The sequence below is a fragment of the Pelophylax lessonae genome (genome assembly GCF_965119305.1).
Source record: "Pelophylax lessonae genome assembly, chromosome: 11".
Classification (NCBI taxonomy): domain Eukaryota; kingdom Metazoa; phylum Chordata; class Amphibia; order Anura; family Ranidae; genus Pelophylax; species Pelophylax lessonae.
Window position 1 is genome coordinate 176185617 of NC_138778.1, and position 21884 is coordinate 176207500.

The following is a 21884-nucleotide window of genomic DNA, read 5'->3' on the forward strand; positions in this document are numbered from 1 at the left end:
TGTGCTAAAATCAGAACAGAATTTTTTTTTTGGGGAGGGGGGGATTTATGCTAGTAGGGATGATTTAGGGGGTATTTGTGCTAGGAGGGGAGATTGGGAATGGGGGGAGAGGATTTGTGCTTGAAGGAGAAATTTGAGAGGTAGAGGGTTTGTGCTAGGAGGAGGACGCTTTTTTTTCTCTTTTTGGGTGGGGGTGGGGGATTAGTGCTCGGGGGGCATATGGGGAGAGAGAGGATTTGAGCTGGGGGGGGGGGATATTTGTGGCAGGAGGGGGGATTTCAGCAGGGGGGTGGATTTGTACTGGGAGGAAGGGGGATGCTTGGGGGAGCAGGCAGATTAGTACTTGACTTTTGGGGGGGGATTTTTGCTGACAGATAATCATTCATCTACGGAGGGGTAATTTGGCATGTCCCCCCTGGGTTGTAGATGGCCTTGTCCCGTCACTGACTGCCAGCGTGAAAGGGCTCTTTTATCGTGAAAACAAAAACTTTCTTTGGCACTTGTACCTTGCAGAATTGGGGTCCGTGGTTCAAATCCTGGCTAAGACACCAGATGGAGCTTCCATGTCCTCCCTGTGCTTGTGTAAACTTCCCCTGGGTACTAAAATTTCCCAAAAACTCCATAGACATGCTGGTAGGCTAATTAGCTCCTGTCTAAACTGGCTCTAGTATACAGATTGTCCATTCCCCAATGTTGTCACATGCCGGTCCCGGGCCCATGGAAATAGAAGGGTTAGAGGAAGGCCAGGCGTCTACCTCGCCAAAAACTTGCCAAAGGATTCTAAGGAAAAAGGCTTTCAAGGGCATTAGACATGGCGCCCAAGGAGCTGGATATGATCACACAGATATCACATACTCACTTATTATTTCACCCTATTGATATACACTGCCTGGCCAAAAAATAGGCACCACCTGGAATTAACTAAGCCACTAACTAAACTAAGCATGCAGTAACTATCCTATTGGATATCCTATTGGATAGTTACTGCATGTGCCCAATGAATGGGGTCAGCTGACTACCTGAATATACTGAATGACCAGGTTATTCAATCAATAGTTTTTTTCTTCCCTGATGGCACGGGTATATTCCAAGATAACAATGCCAGGATTCATCAGGCTCAGATTGTGAAAGAGGGGTTCAGGGAGCACGAGACATCATTGTCACACATGGATTGGCCACCACAGAGTCCAGATCTTAACCCCATTGAGAATCTTTGGGATGTGATGGAGAAGGCTTTGCGCAGTGGTCCGACTCTCCCATCAGCAATACAAGATCTTAGTAAAGAATGAATACAACACTGGACGGATAATAAATCTTGTGACATTGCAGAAGCTTATCGAAACAATGCCACAGCGAATGCGTGCCATAATCAAAGCCAACGAGTGTGTGACCTTTTTTTTTTTTGGCCAGGCAGTGTATCTACATACATTCTCATCAGCTGTCAGTCCCTCTTCTGTTCCCTACATAGGGCATTGCCCAGAGCAGTGATGCCAAACCTTGGCACCCCAGATGTTTTGGAACGGTTTTCCATGATGCTCACGCTACTGCTACTGCTCATGCAGTATAGTGGAGCATCATGGGAAATGTAGTTCCAAAACATCTGGGGTGCCAAGGTTTGCCATCACTGGCCCAGAGCATACAACCCACACAGGGCAGCTGATAGGGGTCCTCTTGTAGGGGGCCTGAGCACACAGAGGGGCCCACACTGGGAGGAGGATTAGTGATGGACAACAAATACAGAACTCCAGCAGCTGAAAGCTGATCTCTCCCTGCTGCCAGCTTTTATCTGCTGAGAAAGGTACAGTTGTCCCTCACTAATCCCCCTCCCTGTGTGCCCCCCCCCCCCCCCCTTCTCAGCCCTGGCTCTAATGTTAGCTCTGCTCCTGATCTCTAACTTTGTTTCTCTCCTTCTGTCTCTCTGATCCCAGAGCTCCAACTGCCCAGCCTGTATATATTTTTTTTTAATCTCCTCTTCAATTTTATTTATTAACTCAGTTTTTCCTTTTAGATTTAGCGGGAATTCTGTGAGTTATGTTGAATTTGTATCAGCTAATAAGGATTTTTTTGTAATTTTGGCTAAATATATCTTTAGGCTCCATTCACATATAGGTGTCTCAGATCGCAGGCAGAATTTCCGCGATTCTGTCCCCAATCCCAAACCATTACAAGTCGCAGGACGCCCGAGCGATTCTCGTGACTTACAATGGCACCCCCAAACTCGGTGCGATTTTGCCGCGATTGTCACCCAACAAATCACGGTAAAATTGCGCAAACAGAATCGTGAGATGCCTGTCTCCTAAAAGAAGCTCTTGCACTTTTTTGGGGTGACAGGTGTCCCACAATTCTGTTTGTGGGATTTTACTGCGATTATTTGGGCGACAATTGCGGCAAAAATCGCAATGCATTTGGGGTGCCATTGCAAGTCACAGGAATCGCACGGGCGTCCCGCGACTTGCAGTGGTTCGGGATCGCGGGCAGAATTGCAGCATCCGGGATGCCTATATGTGAATGAAGCCTTAATATTTTCTGTGGGGGTCCTGCCAGATAGTCTGTACGGGGCCATGAGATTTCTTTCAGCAGCCCTGAACCCACATTACCCTATCTGCCCAAGGGGAATATCTAACAAAGGTTCTGCTGATAATCACATCAAAGTCACATGATTGCCAAAACGTACTTTCCTGGTCGATAGAGACGCGGAAACAGTCGTCCTTTGACATGGTAATAGGGCACGCATAGAGGGCTCCGGTCCGATTCACTTTGACACCAGAGGGCGCTGCGTCCTGAGGAGCTCCCGCCAGAAGCCTGCAGAAGACATTTAATTGGGATGATTAGTACATTTTAATTTAGGATGATATGAAATATACTGTATAGGTCAGAGGAAGAAAACAGGCTAAAACAAAAACCATAGCATGACAATGCAACATGATTCACAATCGGTGGTTTACATTATAACATACATTACTGCAACATTACTGATTTTTTCTAAATACAATGTCATTATGAGACTAGAATTATTGCTTTTGCTGACGTTTGCAGCGATACCTCACATGCGTGGCGCTATTGCTGTGTGGGATCAGCTAGATAAATTTTGCCCTATCATTGGTGTCATTCGGAGAAATAGTGCCCCATTTTTGGTATCAGTGGGAGGAATTTTGCCCCATCATTGGGAGGAATTGTGTCCCATCATTAGTGTCATTGGATCCTGTTGTTGGTGTCATTGGAAGGAATTGTGTCCCATCATTGGTGTCATTGGGTCCTGTTGTTGGTGTCATTGGGAAGAATTGTGCCCCGTGGTTCGGGTCATTAGGAGGAATTGTGCCCCATCATTGGTGTCATTCGGAGAAATAGTGCCCCATTTTTGGTATCAGTGGGAGGAATTTTGCCCCATCATTGGGAGGAATTGTATCCCATCATTAGGGTCATTGGATCCTGTTGTTGGTGTCATTGGAAGGAATTGTGTCCCATCATTGGTGTCATTGGGTCCTGTTGTTGGTGTCATTGGGAAGAATTGTGCCCCGTGGTTCGGGTCATTAGGAGGAATTGTGCCCCATCATTGGTGTCATTCGGAGAAATAGTGCCCAATTGTTGGTATCAGTGTGAGGAATTGTGCCCCATCATTGTGAGGAAGTGTGACCCATCATTAGTGTCATTGGGTCCCGTTGTTGGCTTCATTGGGAGGAATTGTGTCCCATCGTTAGTGTCATTGTGTCATTGGGCCCCGTTGTTGGTGTCTTTGGAAGGTATTGTGTCCCATCACTGGTGTCGAGCCCTGTTGTTGGTGTCATTGGGAGGAATTGTGCACCATGGTTGGCGTCATTAGGAGAAATTGTGCCCCATTATTGGAAGGAATTGTGCCCCATCATTGTTGTCATTGGGCCCCATTGTTGGTGTCATTGGAAGGAATTGTGCCCCATCACTGGTGTCATTGGGTCCTGTTGTTGGTGTCATTGGAAGGAATTGTGCCCCCTCGATGGGGTCATTGGGAGAAATTGTGCCCCATCATTGGGATCATTAGGAGAAAGTGTGCCCCATCATTTGGAGGAATTGTGCCCCATTACTGGTGTCATTGAGTCCTGTTGTTGGTGTCATTGGGAGGAATTGTGCCCTGTGGTTGGGGTCATTAGGAGAAATTGTGCCCCATTATTGGAAGGAATTGTGCCCCATCATTTTTGTCATTCTGCCCCATTGTTGGTGTCATTGGAAGGAATTGTGCCCCATCACTGGTATCATTGGGTCCTGTTCTTGGTGTCATTGGAAGAAATTGTGCACCACTGATGGGGTCATTGGGAGAAATTGTGCCCTATCATTGGTGTCACTGTGCCCGTTGTTGGTATCACTGGGAGGAACTTTGCCCCATCATTGGGGTCACTGGGCTTCCTGGCCACAGTTTGGAGACCATTGTTATACAGGTTTTTTATAGCACCAATAGTTTGCACAGTGCTTTACAATATAAAGGGGACAGCGCAATTACAATACAGTTCAATACAGAAGGAAAAGGAGGGCCGTGCTCATGAAGCTTAAAATCTAAAGGGAGGAGAAGGTGGTACAAAAGACAATAGCTGCGGGGGATGATCTGATGGAGGTGACTCAAGTACAGTTTTTCAGTGGAAGTGGTGTAGGCTTCCCTGAATAAATTAGTTTTCAAGGATTGCATTTTAAACTTGTTATATTGTGTAAGTGCAAATATGTAGGGGGGTAAGTACAGCCTTCTTCTCCTTCACTCGCCGTCGCACCATTCAGAATGTGCAGCTGGCTTCACGCATGCGCAGTAGGGAACCGGCCATGAAGCCGCAAGACTTCGCTGCTGGGTTCCCTTACCGGCAATGGCGGCGGCAGCATACGTCAGCTGATGAAAACATCGGCTGGAGTGCCAACATCGCTGGATTCATGGACAGGCAAGTGTCCTAATATTAAAAGTCAACAGCTACAGTATGTGTAGCTGCTGACTTTAATTTTTTTTTCTGGGGGCAGAACTAAGCTTTAATCATAGGCGTGCGCATGGGGTGTGCGAAGTGTGCCTGGGCACACCCTAATCACCCCCGTGAGCCAGGGCCTCTCATAAGACAGTACAGCCGGCCTGCCTATACCAGGCCCGAGTCCTATCAATTCAAAGGGCGTCACTTGCTGAGCAGGAGCCTTATTGCAGACACCGATCCTTCTTGTTCCTCTCCCTGCAGTGCTGCCAGCTTGCCATCTTCCTCCCTCCAGCTGCACTGCAGGGGGATCGGAGGGAAAGGGCTGGTAAATATAATTTACTGGCCCCCTTCCTTTTTTTGAATGAACACAGTGAGCGATCGGTACTGATCGCTTCTGTGTCTATTCATTAATGAAGTATAGTAAACTGTGTTTGTGAATGAATAGGAAACCTGTGCTTCCTATTCATTCATCTGTGCAGCTGAGACTCAGTCTTAAATGTGAAACATTAGAGGGGCTGTTGTTTTGGCCCCTGATATTTCACCAACCCCCCCCCCCCCCCCCCCACAACAGTAATCTTAAACAATTTATAATAAATCAATTAAAAGAATTAAACAAAAAAAGTAAAAAATAAATAAATAAAATCACAATTCTAAAAAATATTGCTTTGCTCTCTATAATTTCTGCCACGGCATAGCACCACAGCCGAGGCATGTGTATGCCCCTAACCCCCGCCTCTGCTGCTCTGCGTCTGAGCTTTGGGGTGCGCACCCTAATGCAATAGGCTGAGCACACCTATGCGTTTAATATAACATTTTGTGATGTAAAAGAGGAAATCTTTGAGGAAATGAACTCAGTTTCGCTCAGACAACCAGGTCCAGGTGTAATATCCTGCTGATCCTGTGGAAATCCATCCACTCCAAGTGCAGTTTATTATCGGAATAGCGGAGGGAGGAATGCCAGGGCTGCATTCTTGCTGAATAATCTTGGTGTCTTTCTGCAGCATTTCATTTAGTCGCTCCCACTCCTGTCTTCCTCCTCCTCATTCTTCTCTCCCTTGTATCCTCTGCAGTGTATACACTGAGGTGGTCTGCTTTCCATCATCAGAGGGGGAGTGAGGAAGGTGTCTGCACACATACCTGTACATTACACACCATCTCATTTATCACTACAGATGGCTGAGCTCCGCCATTCATCTGTATTGGCTTAGCCTTGGGCAACCTCTGGCTCTCCAGCTGTTGTAAAGCTATGAGTCCATGCATCCGTCGTTAGCGAACGTCTGGCGGGCCACACTGGATTGCTAGAGGCTTGACGCATCAAATGGGTACAGCTCTGTTTATATCAGATAAATACATTCCAGGTGCATCAAAGGCACGTAAAGTTGGTTTTCTTTAGAAAGCAGCCACAGCTGCTGAGTAGAAAAGCCTGTCCCCTGCCAGCATGCTGCAGAGAAGGGCCCTTGCTCTCTGCGTGGAAGCAGCGGTCTCTCTGCTAAGATTCAACATGCCCCTTGAGCACCCTGCAGCTATCAGCTCCATCCTGGCCTGCGGAGATGCAATGCACATGGCGGAACAGGTTGCTCAGAATTCGACTTTTTTAGCCAGGCTTTTTATACGATATGATCCTTTAAAGCAGGGATCCTCAAACTACGGCCCTCCAGCTGTTGCAGAACTACACATCCCATGAGTCATTGCAAAACTCTGACATTTGCAGACATGACTAGGCATGATGGGAATTGTAGTTCCTGAACAACTGGAGGGCTATAGTTTGAAGACCCCTGCTTTAAAGTGTTAGTCCACCCTAGAACTAAACTCCCTGCATCTATAGACCTCCACGATCTAACACAAACCTATCTAGCCCTGTAAAGAAGAAATCAGTATACTTCCCTTATTTTAAGCCGATCCGACCCAATCCCACTCTGAGCTGTTAGCCGCGGCTTCACTGTAATTTCATTAAAATTGTAAAAATGTTATTTTTCCCCTAATATTTAGTTTGAAAAAAGGCTGTGCAAATACCATGTGACATAAAAAATTGCAATGACTGCCATTTTATTCTCTAGGGTCTCTGCTGTATATATATTTTTTTTTAACAGAGACCCTAGAGAATAAAATGGCAGTCATTGCAATTTTTTATGTCACATGGTATTTGCACAGCCTTTTTTCAAACTAAATATTAGGGGAAAAATAACATTTTTACAATTTTAATGAGAAAAAAAAAAACACATAATCCATTTTTTTTTTTTTAAATATAAGATGATGGAACGCTGATTAAATAGATACCATGTCACGCTTCTAAATTGCGCACGCCCACCCAGCGGCGACAATGTAAAATCCATAGGCGATGATATAAAAGCCTTTACAGGTTACCACTTTATATCTACAGAGGAGGTCTAGTGCTAGAATTACTGCCCATGATCTGACCTTTGCGGCGATACCTCATATGTGTGGGATGATCGCTGTTGGCATGCGTGAGGGATAGACACGCGTGTTCGTGCGCTAGCATGGGGGGGGGGGTGGCACTTAATTTTAATTATTATTATAATTTTTATTTTATTATTATTTTTTTCTTTTATTATTATAATTTTTTTAAATTATCATAATTTTTTAATTATTATACTTTTTTTAAAATTATTATTCTATTTTTTTTTTAATCACTTTTATATCTGTCGCAAGGAATGTAAACATCCCTTGTGACAGCAATAGGCACATGATAGGTGCTCTTTATGGAGGGGTCTGGGGTCTATAAGACTCCAAATCCCTCCTTTGCACTTGAAAGCATTCAAAAATGCCAAGATCAGAGTTTTGAATACTTTTGATTTTCAAAAAATGGCGGAGGAAGTGATCCAGGTCTTTATTACGAACATCCGATTCTGGCTTTGTCTGGCTGTCTGGTCCGCTGGCAGGATGTGCTGTCTGGTTGCTCGGGTCTCCCGGTGGAAGGCGGTGGGGTGGGGGGCTGGTGAGTCACTCCGATTGCTATTATAGGGGAGGCGACCGCCAACTCTAAAAAAACAATACCAGGGTATTGTGCAGGAATCATCCCAGTATAACCACCGAAAGTCCAGCAACGTACAGGTATGTCGCTGGTCGGGAAGTGGTTAAAGTGGTTGTAACCCTTCCATATACGCAGTGAAGTGACTGGCCTCAGGTGATACACAGAGATGAAATCAATCATCCTGCATAAGTTGTACCTGTTTATCTACATTCTTCTCTTCTCTACATCCATTCAAAGTGCACAATTTATAAAGCTTGCCTGAGCTGTAAAAAAAAAAAAAAGGGGCGGAGAGAGGAAATCACACTCTGATGAGCTCAGTGAGGAGATCTCAGAGAGCTGATTGGAGGGAAGGGACACACCCCCCTCCACACAGCACACAGCAACAGAGCTGAAGCTGTCAATCAGCTGGAGGTCCCTTCCTGTCACCATTTTTCTCTTGGTGTCAGGAAAACTTGTCAGAAGTGACTCATGCTGATAGCAGAGGAAGGAGGCAGCAGAGAGAAATGGCACCTAGCCATCATCCACACCAGTGCAATTTTTAATGCAATTTGACCGTTCCAAATTGCAGGACAAGCCCCATCCCATTGTCTGCAATAGAACCGTTCAAATTGCCATGACTTGCCAAGCTTCCTGCACTACTTTTTGCCGATTTCACTGCGACACTTCTGTTAAACAAAGTCGCTAGCAGCGATGAATTTAGAGGTGCCAATCGCACTGATCTGCGGCCTTGAAATTACGCTGAAGTCGTGCGATTTCAACACTGCACCATTGTGAACCAGGGCTTAGTGCTCTGGATTGGAACAAGTACACACTATAGAGGGATATGCTTTGTTCACATTTCATGGCTGCGGTTTACAACCACTTTAAGGTTCTTTTCACACGGGCAGCTAGGGGGTGGTAAAAACAGGTGGTTAATTGGCAGCTGGTGCCCTTCATAGGAGAACATATTGCAGCAGCAAATTTAACAGGACATGCAGTTTGACAGAAGGAGCCACCCGCGACAATCTCCCATGTAAGTGAAGGTCGCTCACATGCTTGACTTGCAGTCCCGCAATGTAAAAATGACCCTAATAAAAAAAAATAATTAAAAAAAAAACACGTCAGGAGGAGGCAGTATACAACATGCAAACCTCCTGAAAAGCGACCCACTATTGATTATTTTTTAGGGGAATGGAACACTGTTGCTAGCATTAAAGGAGCCATACACGTTACAATCGGACAATACAATCTCCAATCTTTAGTTCTCCCAAAACGACATAATATGAGCAGCTACCTAAACTATCCAATCAGGCAGTCTCACAGATCTAAAGGAAATTGTACAATTAGATTGCAACCTGTGTGGTGCGCTTAAAGCCCAACCCCCGACAAACCATTCTCTCATTCTGGAAAGAGTGGGGAAGAGATAAAACCTCGCTCAGTGTTTGATTTCTGTCCTTGACCCCACTGGGAGGGGTCTTCCCTCACTTCCTGTCCCTGTGACACCCATACAAACAATTGGGAGAGCGGTTGTCACCCATACAGAAACATGATCACAAGTTTAACCCTTTCCTTATTATAGTACAAATATAATTTTATTACTGTTTTGAGCCCAGTGGAGAGAATTCTCTTTGTTTAAAGTGTAGTCAATAGGGGCACAGATGGCAAAAGAGGAGGGGCAGACGTTCTTTCGATGGAACGTTCGATGGCCCAATTGCATTGGAAGTTTTCCAGCGAAGGTCAACATTTTTCTGATCGTTTTCAATATTGTATTTTGTGATATTGTTTTTATTGTAACGCACTGTAACGCGTTGGTGTTCTTTTTACATGCATTGCATTTGTCCTTTTTTTTTTTTTTTTCTTTTAATGTGTTGCGTTATGCACATTTGCATGCATTTGAACGCATTGCATTGAAAAAAAAAAAAAAGTAGTGCATGCCGTACTTTTTTTCAGTGCTGGGAAATGCAACACGACGCAATGCGCTGCTGTGACCTGCAGTCATAGGGAACCATTATTTTTTGACTGCCATGCGTTTGGAATGCGCTCACAAACGCACCCCAGCGCATGTATGATATGAAGGGATGAGTGATTTTTGTTGTGCCATGACATGATGCACCCATGGCCCTACGAAGGGTTAAGGATCCCAATAATGTCAGCGGCGGTGGGTAACGGTGAAAGCTGTTGCTGTGACTAATAGCAGGAGGCTGACTACCTGCATGTATGGAATGCCTGGATGGGGAAGGAGGTGAGTCAGAGGAAATGGCAGAGAACGCTCAGCACGCCACACCCAGCATGACACACACAGCGGGCAATGCCAAGCTCCATTCAGGCTCCAGCACAATGACGAGCTCCGGCAGGTCACATGGCTGCGGTGCCAAGCTTCAATGACACACAATACTACACTGAGGAAAGCTTTCAGTGCCAGAACACTCAGACCTTCTTCTACTCAATGACAAGTGGGAACACACAGCCAACCGCACCACCGTACGGCCCTGCCAGGCTTCTGAGTGAATTGTATACACCACCTGTGCCAAATCACACCCTCCATACCACAACATGACACAGATTGAGAACAGCAGGCTGCAAATCATTAGTAGGAAAACCACAGGCAGCACAGAAAGTGTAGTTGATTGGGGGGGGGGGCAGGCAGTACAGAAGTGGCAGTTGATGGGGGGGAGGGTACAGGCAGTATAGAAGGGACAACTGATTGTGGGGACAGGCAGTACAGAAATGTCAGCTGATAGTAAGGGAAGGCAGTACAGAAGTGGTAGTTGATGGCTGAGGGTACAGGCAGTAAAGAAGGGACAGCTGGTGGTGGTAACAGGTGGTACAAAAGGGGCAGCTGACTGTGGGGTCAGGCAGCACAGAAGTGGCAGTTGATGGTGGGGACAGGTAGTACAGAAGGGGCAGCTGACTGTGGGATCAGGCAGTACAGAAGAGCAGTGGCGTAGCGTGGGTTGTCAGCACCCGGGGCAAGGCAAGTAATTTGCGCCCCCTAACCCACGGGATTTTAGCACTCGAGTCTCTTTCACTAGATTAGTTAAAGAAACCCTTACCCCATGTATTGTTTGTTATGAAAATACTGATGTAATTAAAGTAAAATGCATCTAAATACAAGTTTGAATGTCCATCGTGCCCCCTTTCAATGCAGAGAGTCCAGTGTGCCCACTTTCAATGCAGAGAGTCCAGTGTGCCCACTTTCAATGCAGAATGACCAGCGTGCCCCTTTCCAATGCAGTGAGACCAACGTGCCCCCTTTCAATGCAGTGAGACCAGCGTGCCCCTTTTCAATGCAGAATGACCAGCGTGCCCCCATTCAATGCAGAAAGACCAGCGTGCCCCCATTCAATGCAGAAAGACCAGCGTGCCCCCATTCAATGCACCATGAGACCAGCGTGCATTCTGCATTGAAAGGGGCACGCTGGTCACACAATGGCCGGGTCCACCCTTTTTTGAAGCCTATTAGAGCCTCTGGCTCTAATCAGGTGATCAAAAAAAAAACCCAGTGAGGAGAGGCGGCATAGGCGGGGCTTGGCTTGCAATGCCACCCCACCCTACACCAATGGACAGGTGAGGCACAGTCCAGCCCGCCCCGACCCACCATTTTCAGCCATAGGGCGGCCGCGCTGGACATCTCCCAGCCTAAAGATAGAGGCAGCCGCAGACAGTGTGTGAACTGTGTATTTTAGAGTCAGACAGACAGAGTGACACTGCGGATGCGCCCCCGCAGATGTTGCGCCCGGTCCGGCCGGCCCCCCCTGCACCCCCCATGCTACGCCACTGCAGAAGGGGCAGTTGATGGTGCGGTCAGGCAATACAGGGGGACAGTTAATGTTGGTAAAAGTCAGTACAAAAGGAGTAGTTGATTGGGGGGGGGTAGTACAGAAGATTCAGCTGATAGTGGGGACCAGAGATGGGCTTGAGCGTGTTTGAGTTTGCACGTGCCCGATCCCACTAGGAAGTCAACACTGCATTTCACTGATCACAGGCAGTGAGACATTTCCCGATCTGTTTAGCTGCGGATCAGGAAATGTCTGTAAGAAAAGTGCCTGTGATTAGCGGAGTGAAGTGTCGGCTTCCTGGTGGGATCGGGCACGTGCGAACTCGAACATGCCCTAGCCCATCTCTAGTGGGGACAGGCAGTACAGAAGTGGCAGTTGATTGTTGGGATGGGTAGTACAGAAGTGTAAGCTGATGGTGGGGACAGGCAGTACAGAAGTGGCAGTTGATGGATGGGATAGGCAGTACAGAAGTGAAAGCTGATGGTGGGGACAGGCAGTACAGAAGTGGCAGTTGATGGTTGGGATTGGCAGTACAGAAGTGGAAGCTGATGGTAGAGACAGGCAGTACAGAAGTGGCAGTTGATGGTTGGGATAGGCAGTACAGAAGTGGCAGTTGATAGTGGGGCCAGGCAGTACAGAAGGGGTGCTAGGGGTTGGCTCTGCCCCCCTATATTTTAGTTGTGTCCCCCCCTTCCCCCAAGGGGCACCCTGATCGGGACACCTGATATAAGGGGGCACAGGTGCTATTTATTTATCCTAACCTAATGACAGCCCAATACATACTAATGTTCCCTGTACACTTCTGCATTGCCCCTGTACAACCAATCAGACATTACTTCTGGATTGTGACTAGAAGTACAGAAGCGCTTGAGATGAAAAAGAAAATACTGGATCTCTACATCTGTGACAGACTGTCAGTGACTCGCACACAGTGCTGACTTTATTCCCCTGACTCTTTTTACTGCACCCCCAGATAAGATAGGTTAGATACAGCCCTAGGTGACCAAAAGAGTGCCAACAAGATAAGCACGGTACTGATGGTACTGATTCGGGGGGTCTTTATTATCTTGTCAGCAGGAGAGGGGATGACGTACTTTCTTATTGCACATTATCAACAGTATTGCTTTAAGGTAGCACAAAAAAACTGTTTATGATTGGAGATTGGAACATAGCCAGCATGAAGAAATAGGTACACGCGCTACCAACTAAACCTGGTTGACTATGCGCCAGTACAAACTCGGTTAGGGCCCCTCCCTTTGAAGATTCCCTCTCTGTAGAGTTTAGTCATAGACTACAATGCCATTCAAACACAGTAAGTGCAAGAGGGAAGAGTTTCCCCTATGAAACAATCAGCTGTATGTGTAAATTTAGGCTTGAGCTATTGAGCTCTGTAAGTAACAATGTATTTGTAAGTACAGAAAAGAGGGAAGAGTTTCCCCTATGAAACAATCGGTTGTATGTGTAAATTTAGGCTTGAGATTTTGAGCTCTGTAAGCAACAATATATTTGTAAGTACAGGAAAGCTCAGAAAAAGAGAAAAAGACCCTCAAGATCCAACTATGCAACATTCAAATGTAAAACCATCCGTATTTACCAAGAAGTTCTCTTTTATTTTATTTTTTTAGTCCTGTATATACAGAACCCCTACCAATTTTATCTAAAAGCTGCAGCCAAGCAAGAAAAGAGAAAAAGGCTTCACCACATCTCCATTAGCTAATTTTCATAAACAAAGACAGCACAATAGGTCAGATAAGTTGACGTGAGCTACTCATTCTCGGTAATGGAAACATGAAGTGACCACCAAACTTAAAACAGACTTACATAAAAGCCGCTAATAAAAACCAAATATATATATTTAGAAGTTCTCACATTATCGCAGATCTCGTTCTCTTTGTAATGAGCTCTGCTGTGCGTTTCGTGATTAAAAGCAGATAGAGACTATAATGGAGAATTAAAGTGTATGTCAGGTCAAAAAAAAAAAAAAAATACATTTAGTATATCCTTGAAATAGACGAACGTTCCTCGTGTTTAATCCCTTTATTAATGCTGCAAGTACAGAAATAATATGCGATCTGCCAGAAATCCAGTGTGCTCCAATTTCTGGCAATGCATCACACCACAATACAAGCTACTACATAACCGTGGGTTGCATTGCGCTTCAATACACGTGCATTGGAGTCGCATCGCATCATTGCTAAGTGTGGCATTGAAAATCAATTGCACTGCATTATGCTAATGCACGTAACGTATGTAAGCATGCGTTGCGGTCATGCGCATTAACGCAACGCGTCACAAAGGTGTAAATGTGCTGTAAGCTATGACTCCAGTAGCTTGTAGATTACATATTACTATCCTTTTGCGCCTGGTGGCTGGACAAAGCAGTGGAGGATGTAAAATAAGCTGCAATACGCTAAAGCATGAAACGTATGTGTGACGGTGGTCACCGTCACTAGGAAAGACAGACAGTATATGTGGGGTTTGTTATTGTTATGCGCCTGTATCCCATTGTTCTATTGTTTCTGTCTGCCTTGGGATCAACCTATTATGGGGTGTATATGTATATGTGGATTAGCTGCTAGAGGGGAGGAGGATTTCTCCAGCAGCCCTTCCTAAAGACTGTCTACTGTTGGAAAGTTGAATATACCTGCGTGTCATGTGAATGTAGTTTACCCCGCCCTGTGTCCTTATGCAAAGGGTGGGGGGGGGGGGGGATTGTCCCCTGAGTGTATATCTCTTTGTGCTTGTGTTTGAATAAACAGTCTTATGCTTCTTACCACCCTACACTCTCTACAAATGAAGGGATCTTGGATCATGCTGGTACCAGGCAAGGGAAGCTTATATGGCGGACATACTCTTCAGGAGTACGGGGTCCGTTACAGTATGTTAGCGCATGTTGCAGTAATGCACAATACCGCAACTTGCCGCAAAAGTATGAATGGGCTGTAAACTATGGCTCTGCCAGCTTGTAGATTACTCATGACTTTCTTTTGCTCCTGACAGCTGGACAAAGCAACGGGGGGAAAAAAAATAAGCTGCTTGGGGAGGGCTAAATTAAAGTCATCCTGTTGCTCGTTCTGCGTGGGCGGGGCATGGATTCATTTGAAAGCACACCTATGCAGGGCAAAGCAAAAGGTTCTCTATTTCGGTCTTCTTCAGCAGCACATACACTCACTTTATTAGGTACACCAGTTCAATTGCTTGGTAACAGAAATTGCTAATTAGCCAATTACAAGGCAGCAACTCAATGCATTTAGGTATCTAGACGTGGTGAAGATGACTTGCTAACGTTCAAACTGAGCATCAGAATGGGAAAGAAAGGGGATTTAAGTGACTTTGAACGTGACAAGCCTGTTGGTGCCGGATGGGCTGGTCTGAGTATTTCTGGGATTTTCCCACACAACCATCTCTCGGGTTTACAGAGAATGGGCTGAAAAAGAGAAAATATCCAGTGAGCGGCAGTTGTGTGGAAGAAAATGCCTTGTTGATGTCAGAGGTCAGAGGATAATGGGCAGACTGGTTTGAGATGATAGAAAGGCCACAGTAACGCAAATAACGACTTGCACTGAAGATTCACGTAGTATATGGTGACACAAAAGATCCACTAATTTATCACCTGAAGATTATATCATCAACTGCATTATATATTCACAGCGTGTTATATGTCACATGGTGCAGGACACTATATATGCTTTGATCATTGATTTATTAATCACCCCTTCCTTCCACTATTTATATGCATCATTATCACCCGTTGAGTATTATTTTGCCATTATTGACTGGTTATTCACTGATTTACCATTGTGATTTAAGTTTTTCACTGTTTAATATCTCCAATTACATTGCCTTTATCCCACAGCACAGCACTTCAATTTAAGTGCCGGTTCACACTACCGTGGGGCGACTTCGGGGGCGACCTGTGAAGTCGCGTGCACCGCGACTTCGGCGCGAATTGCACGGACTTCACATAATGGAAGTCAATGCAAGTCGCTCCGATGTCGCCCCGAAGTAGTACAGTCGCTCCTATTAGAACGGTTCCCGTAGCACACAATGGACCGCGACTTGTCAGGCTGACCAGTCGCCTGACAAGTCGCGGTACTGTGAACCGACACTAATTCTCTATTCAAATAACCACTGGTTACAACCAAGAATACCATCTTTGAACGCACAACACATCGAACCTTGAAGCAGATGGGCTACAGCAGCAGAAGACCACACAGTGTGCCACTCCTGTCAGCTAAGAACAGGAAACTGAGGCTACAATTCACACAGGCTTACTGAAATTGGACAATAGAAGATTGGAAAAATGTTGCCTGGTCTGATGAGTCTCGATTTCAGCTGCGACATTAAGATGGTGGGGTCAGAATTTGGCATAAACAACATGAAAGCATGGATCCATCCTGCCTTGTATCAACGGTTCAGGCTGGTGGTGGTGGTGTAATGGTGTGGGGGGATATTTTCTTGGCACACTTTGGGCCCCTTAGTACCAATTGAGCATTGTTTTAAATTTTACGGCCTACCCAAGTATTGTTGCTGACCAGGTCCATCCCTTTATGACTACAGTGTCTCCATCTTCTGATGGCTCCTTCCAGCAGGATAATGCACCATGTCACAAAGCTCAAATCATCTCACCACTGGTTTCTTCAACATGACAATGAGGTCACTGTACTCCAATGGCCTCCACACTCACCAGATCTCCATCCAATAGAGCACCTTTGGGATGTGGTGGAACGGGAGATTCCCATCATGGATGTGCAGCCGACAAATCTGCAGCAACTGCGTGATGCTTTTATGTCACTATGGACCAAAATCTCAGAGGAATGTTTCCAACACCTTGTAGAATCTATGCCACAAAGAATTAGGGCAGTTCTGAAGGCAAAAGGGGGTCCAACCCGGTACCAGCAAGGTGTACCTAATAAAGTGGCCGGTGAGTGTGTGTCTTTTACTACAGGTTTTCCATATAAAAGTTCCAGTAAGGAAAGCTCCCCGTTGCCCATGTAGACCTAGACAGCTCTAGAAAAATAAGCTGCCATGTGATTGGTTGAAACTTTCAGACATGTTTACCATTCATCTCCTACTGACAGAAGTAAAGGAGGTGATGGAAGTGAAAAAACGTTTTCTGTGACAGCATCCGCCTCCCGATCATCAATCCCTACATGTCCCGACGTGAGAGGAGCAGACTGGAGCCGCGGGCTACAAACACAGCTTCAGGGCACGGGAGGGGAACGCTGACGTATATCCTATGCCTGTACATACATAGGCAACATTTAAAGATTGTTTAAGGTCATAAATAATCATAAATGGTGTTCAAGCTGGACTGCAGTCACAAAAACATTCATTTAAATATATTCCTCAATAGCCACCAAGGATATAAATGTGCTTCCTTTGGACCCAATATCTTTGCAAATCCAGATATTACCTTATTAAAGTAGCAGCGGTCAAATCACTGTGCTGTATATAATCTGTGCAGAGAGCAGGGTTGTGGGAGGGGCCTAGCAGGCTCCACCCACTACAGGCTGCCTGCAGAAAACTACAGGAAAGGGTGGAGACAAGACCAGTCACCCTGCACAAGGAGAGAGAGCAGCAGTGAGTGGTCTTTATTACAGGAAAGTCTCACACTGGATTACTGCACAGATCTGGAAGAAATACGCAAAGCACACCAAGAGTCAAGGAAAAATACACATAATGAATGTATTTAGACAATATTCGCTGAGTTCCACTTTAAAGAAAGTCAATACAATAAGAATATCAGCTACCAGGTGGAGTCTGGTAGGCTGAGTCAGCCCCTGGTCTCTACTATGTATTGGATATGAGGAGGTCAGTTTTTGACAGATGTAGGCTCCCCCCCCCCCCCCCCCCAAACCCCAGAACTACACTTTATTGTCAAAAGTATTGGGACACATGCCTTTACATACACATGAACTTTAATGGCATCCCAGTCTTAGTCTGTAGGGTTTAATATTGAGTTGGCCCACCCTTTGCAGCTATAACAGCTTCAACTCTTCTGGGAAGGCTGTCCACAAGGTTTAGGAGTGTGTCTATGGGAATGTCTGACCATTCTTCTAGAAGCGCTGGGTTGGACGAGATGCCTGGATCACAGGCTCCGCTCTAATTCACCCCAAAGGTGTTCTATCGGGTTGAGGTCAGGACTCTGTGCAGGGCAATCAAGTTCCTCCACCCCAAACTCACTCATTCATGTCTTTATGGACCTTGCTTTGTGCACTGACCAAATCATTCGGTGGAGGGAAATTATGGTGTGGGGTTGTTTTTCAGGGATTGAGCTTGGCCCCTTAGTTCCAGTGAAGGGAACTCTTAAGGTGTTAGCATACCAAGACATTTTGGACAATTTCATGCTCCCAACTTTGTGGGAAGAGTTTGGGGATGGCCCCTTCCTGTTCCATCGTGACTGCGCACAGTGCACAAAGCAAGGTCCATAAAGACATGGATGAGCGAGTTTATGGTGGAGGAACTTGACTGGCCTGCACAGAGTCCTGACCTCAACCCGATAGAACACCTTTGGGATGAATTAGAGTGGAGACTGCGAGCCAGGCCTTCTTATCCAACATCAGTGCCTGACCTCACAAATGCGCTTCTGGAAGAATGGTCAAACATTCCCATAGACACACTCCTAAACCTTGTGGACAGCATTCCCAGAGGAGTTGAAGCTGTTATATCTGCAAAGGGTGGGCCAACTCAATATTGAACCCTACAGACTAAGACTGGGATGACATTAAAGTTTATGTGTATATCTCCCAAGAGTCCTTTCCCTAACCACAGTTTGTGGGTGGGCTCTTAGGAATAAAGACAACAGCTTGGAAAAAATGTTTGTATTGGTAGAGGGATGTAGAGGGGCGGGGATAGGTGGAGTTCTGACAACATTGGTTGGGATTTCCGGACAGCAAAGTCACCGTTGTCAGCCCAAACAGGAATTTTTGGCCCATCAGCAGGGATTTTTCTGTACTTGTACTGTGTTTAAAAGGGAAGAGATTTAGGGGTTTTATTCATTTTTATTTTTATTATTTTTTATTATTTTGCCCTGACAATTACTTTTAAGCCTCGTGTGCACTTGGTGTTAAAAACACCACTTTTAGGAGCTTAGTACGTCCTTTTTTCTGCCTCTGAGTGCCCCTCAGTGTTAGTCTATGTATCCATGCGCACATGGGCCTTTACAGGCATTTAGACAAAAACAACCCCACTTCCAGCGCATTTTGGTAGAAAAAAGACCTAATGCGCCTAAATGCGCATGAACGCTAAGCGAATTTAGTGCTAGAGCGTTAATTTATTTATTTATAAATTACTATTCTAGCCAATGAAATGAATTAATACCCAAGCGCATGACGCGCCTAAATGTGTTTACAAAGTTGAAGTTTAAAAAAAAAAAAAATGTGTTTACAAAAACGCGGGTTCAGGCGCATTTTTGACGCTGCTCTTCTCCTGCCGGAAGTAAGGCGTTCAGGAGAGCTGGGAAAACACCAAGTGTACATGAGGTCTAAAAGCCACCATCTAGCCAGATAAGAGATCTGAGCAGTCAGGACATGTCACAGCCCGTATTCTTTGTCATGGTGGCCTTCATCTATGCGGAGATCAAGGCGGCAGGTAAAACATTTGCTTTTAAAGCCCCGCCCTCCATTGTTTCCCTTCGCTCTTCAGATTGTCCTCACCAACGGATTGCTGGCAGCTGCCAGGATTTTGAAAGAAGATTAGACTTTGACCATGGAGATAAAAAGACAGAAGGCCCCAGCATTGTGAAAGTGAATTAAATAACACCTAATGATGGTTTAACCCACATGTGTCAAATACAAGGCCCACGGGCCGATTCTGGACCCTCAGGAAATTTCATGTGGCCCTTGCACCTTTTCTGCAGCTGCGGCACCCCCCCTTATCTCCGCCCCCACTTTGTCTCAGCAGTTGGCGGCAGAAAGGAGGTCAGGACCCCTCCTCTAGATCCTGCGTTTCTGGAGTAGGAGGCAGCAGGGGAGGACTGGGCCAGGGGGGCAATTGCCCTCCCGGGCCGCTCAGATGCCCCATAAAAATGCTGCACTGCTTCAGCCACAGACATGTCTAAAGGATTCCTGGTAAAGAGAAGTAAAAAGTCTCCACCGCTGACCTACTGAGTGCGGAATGAAGACAAGGACAGAGCTCAGGCCTCCCCCCCTCACATGGATGGTGTAAACTGTGTCTGAGCAGAGGCCGGTTCCATGCCCCACTGGAGACTCTCCTCCCCTGGCCAGCCCTGACTGAACTGTCCCAGCTCCACCCTGGTGTCCAGGTCAGGAACCTGGATTAGGCCAGTGAGTAGAGAGCTTCAGCCTGGAATGGGGGTCAGGAGGAGGCCAGGAAGAGGGAGAGTGGGAAGAGGCACCATGGGCCTCTGGTTTATACTTGCCTCCTGGGCCGAAAGTTGCCAGTCAGCACCAGGGAGGCAGCCACATAGAGGCTCATCTCTGCTCCATGCCCTGGCTCAGCAGTTGGCAGTAGAGAGGAGGACAGAACTCCCTCTTCTCCACCTCCCCTGGTCTCAGCATTCACTAGACTCTGGCATGTGACTCCAACCCTGCTCTGGTCCTCCTCCAGACCCTGCACTTTCTGCTTCCCAGTTCCACCTTCAGCTTCTTCCTGGAGCACAAGGAAAGGGGGTGCACTGTGATGTAAGGGAGGGTAGGGGACTCATGACTTCTGATGGTGGGGGGCTCTTGACATCTGATGTAAGGGGGGGTGGTGGGGTGCTCTGAACATCCAGTCTTAAAGATACAACCGGCCCCTTGAGGGCAACTATAATGCTATTGCTGCCCGCAATGAAATGGAGCTTGACACCCGTGTTTAATCCATACATGACTGAGATTATCTACAGGAGTGAATAAAAAGTGGTAAACCGCTTCAGGACCGCCCACCGGCCACCACATATGTACTGCGGCTGCGCAAAATCACATACATGTACTTGATTCTCTGCACACACTGTGGGGCACACGTGTGCTGCCAGAGCGCTGCTCCTGCTGTGATTGGAAAAAGCGGGAGCCAATCAGCGAGTCTGGCAGCCGCAATGGCCGGCGGGACCCGCCGATCGTTCAGAAGAAAGGAAGAACGGCGATCTACCTATGTGAAGAAGGCAGACCGATGTTCTGTCTGGGAGTAAAAGAGAGATCTTGTGTTTCAGCTCTTTTCCTCTAATGCATCCATCCCCCACACAGTTAGAAAGCACTCCCTAGGAGCACACTTAACCCCTTGATCACCTGTGGTGTTAACCCCTTCCCTGCCAGTTTCATTTATACAGTGACAGTGCATTTTTTTTTAGCACTTATCACTGTATTGGTGTCACTGGTCCCCAAAAAGTGTCACTTAGTGTCAGATTTGTCCGCCGCAATGTCACAGCCACGCTAAAAAACGCTGATCGCCGCCATTACTAGTAAAAACAATAAAAACAATTTAAAAAAAAAAAAGTCCATAAATCTATCCCATAGTTTGTTGCGCAAACCAATCACTATACACTTATTTGGATTTTTTTTAATCAAAAATATGTAGCAGAATACATATTGGTCTAAATTTATGAAGAAATTTGATTTTTTACATTTTTTTATTGGGAATGTTTTTTTTTTCAGAATTGTTGCTCTTTTTTTGTTTATAGCGCAAATAATAAAATTTGCAGAGGTGATAAAATACCACCAAAAGAAAGCTCTATTTGTGGGAAAAAAAGGACATCAATTTTATTTGGGCACAGCGTCGCACGACCGCGCAACTGTCAGTTAAGAGATTTATTTTTATGGTGAATACTGGAAGGTTTAACCAATTGACAGGTTCTTCTATCACACAGACTCTGTAAGGCTTTTTCACACCTGCAGGTAGGAGGCAGTAAAAGCAGGCGGCTGGGCCATGGTTTTTGTAAAAAATGGCTGGATGTCCCAGGATGCGCACTATTCGAAGGTGAGTGGCAGTCTCAGCCTGGACGCCCTCCAGGCTACGACCCCAACTCATTTCAATCCATCCTTATCAATGAGTAAGTTACGGGGATGGAGTCAAACATGTTTGGGGTGTGGCCTGGTGGGGGTGGGGCCTGGTGGGGGTCCAGGCTGGGACTACAGCGGGTCTTGACTTGATGAGATCCAGCCATTTTTTACCAAAGCTTGGAGCATAGACGAGCTCCCTTTACTGAGCACTTTAACCCCCTTCCTGCCCAGACCAATTCTCAGCTTTCAGCACTGTTGCACTTTGAATGACAATTGCGCG

General features: G+C 46.1%; 1 protein-coding gene across 1 annotated transcript in view; it reads right to left on the bottom strand.

The window, feature by feature from the left end:
- Positions 1-21884, bottom strand: part of ITGA3 (integrin subunit alpha 3) — a 168973-nt gene that overhangs the window by 108493 nt on the left and 38596 nt on the right. Inside the window, exon 2 of the mRNA XM_082271775.1 lies at positions 2675-2802. Within this exon, the coding sequence (XP_082127901.1) occupies positions 2675-2802 (128 nt within the window). The remainder of the gene's footprint in view (positions 1-2674; positions 2803-21884) is intronic.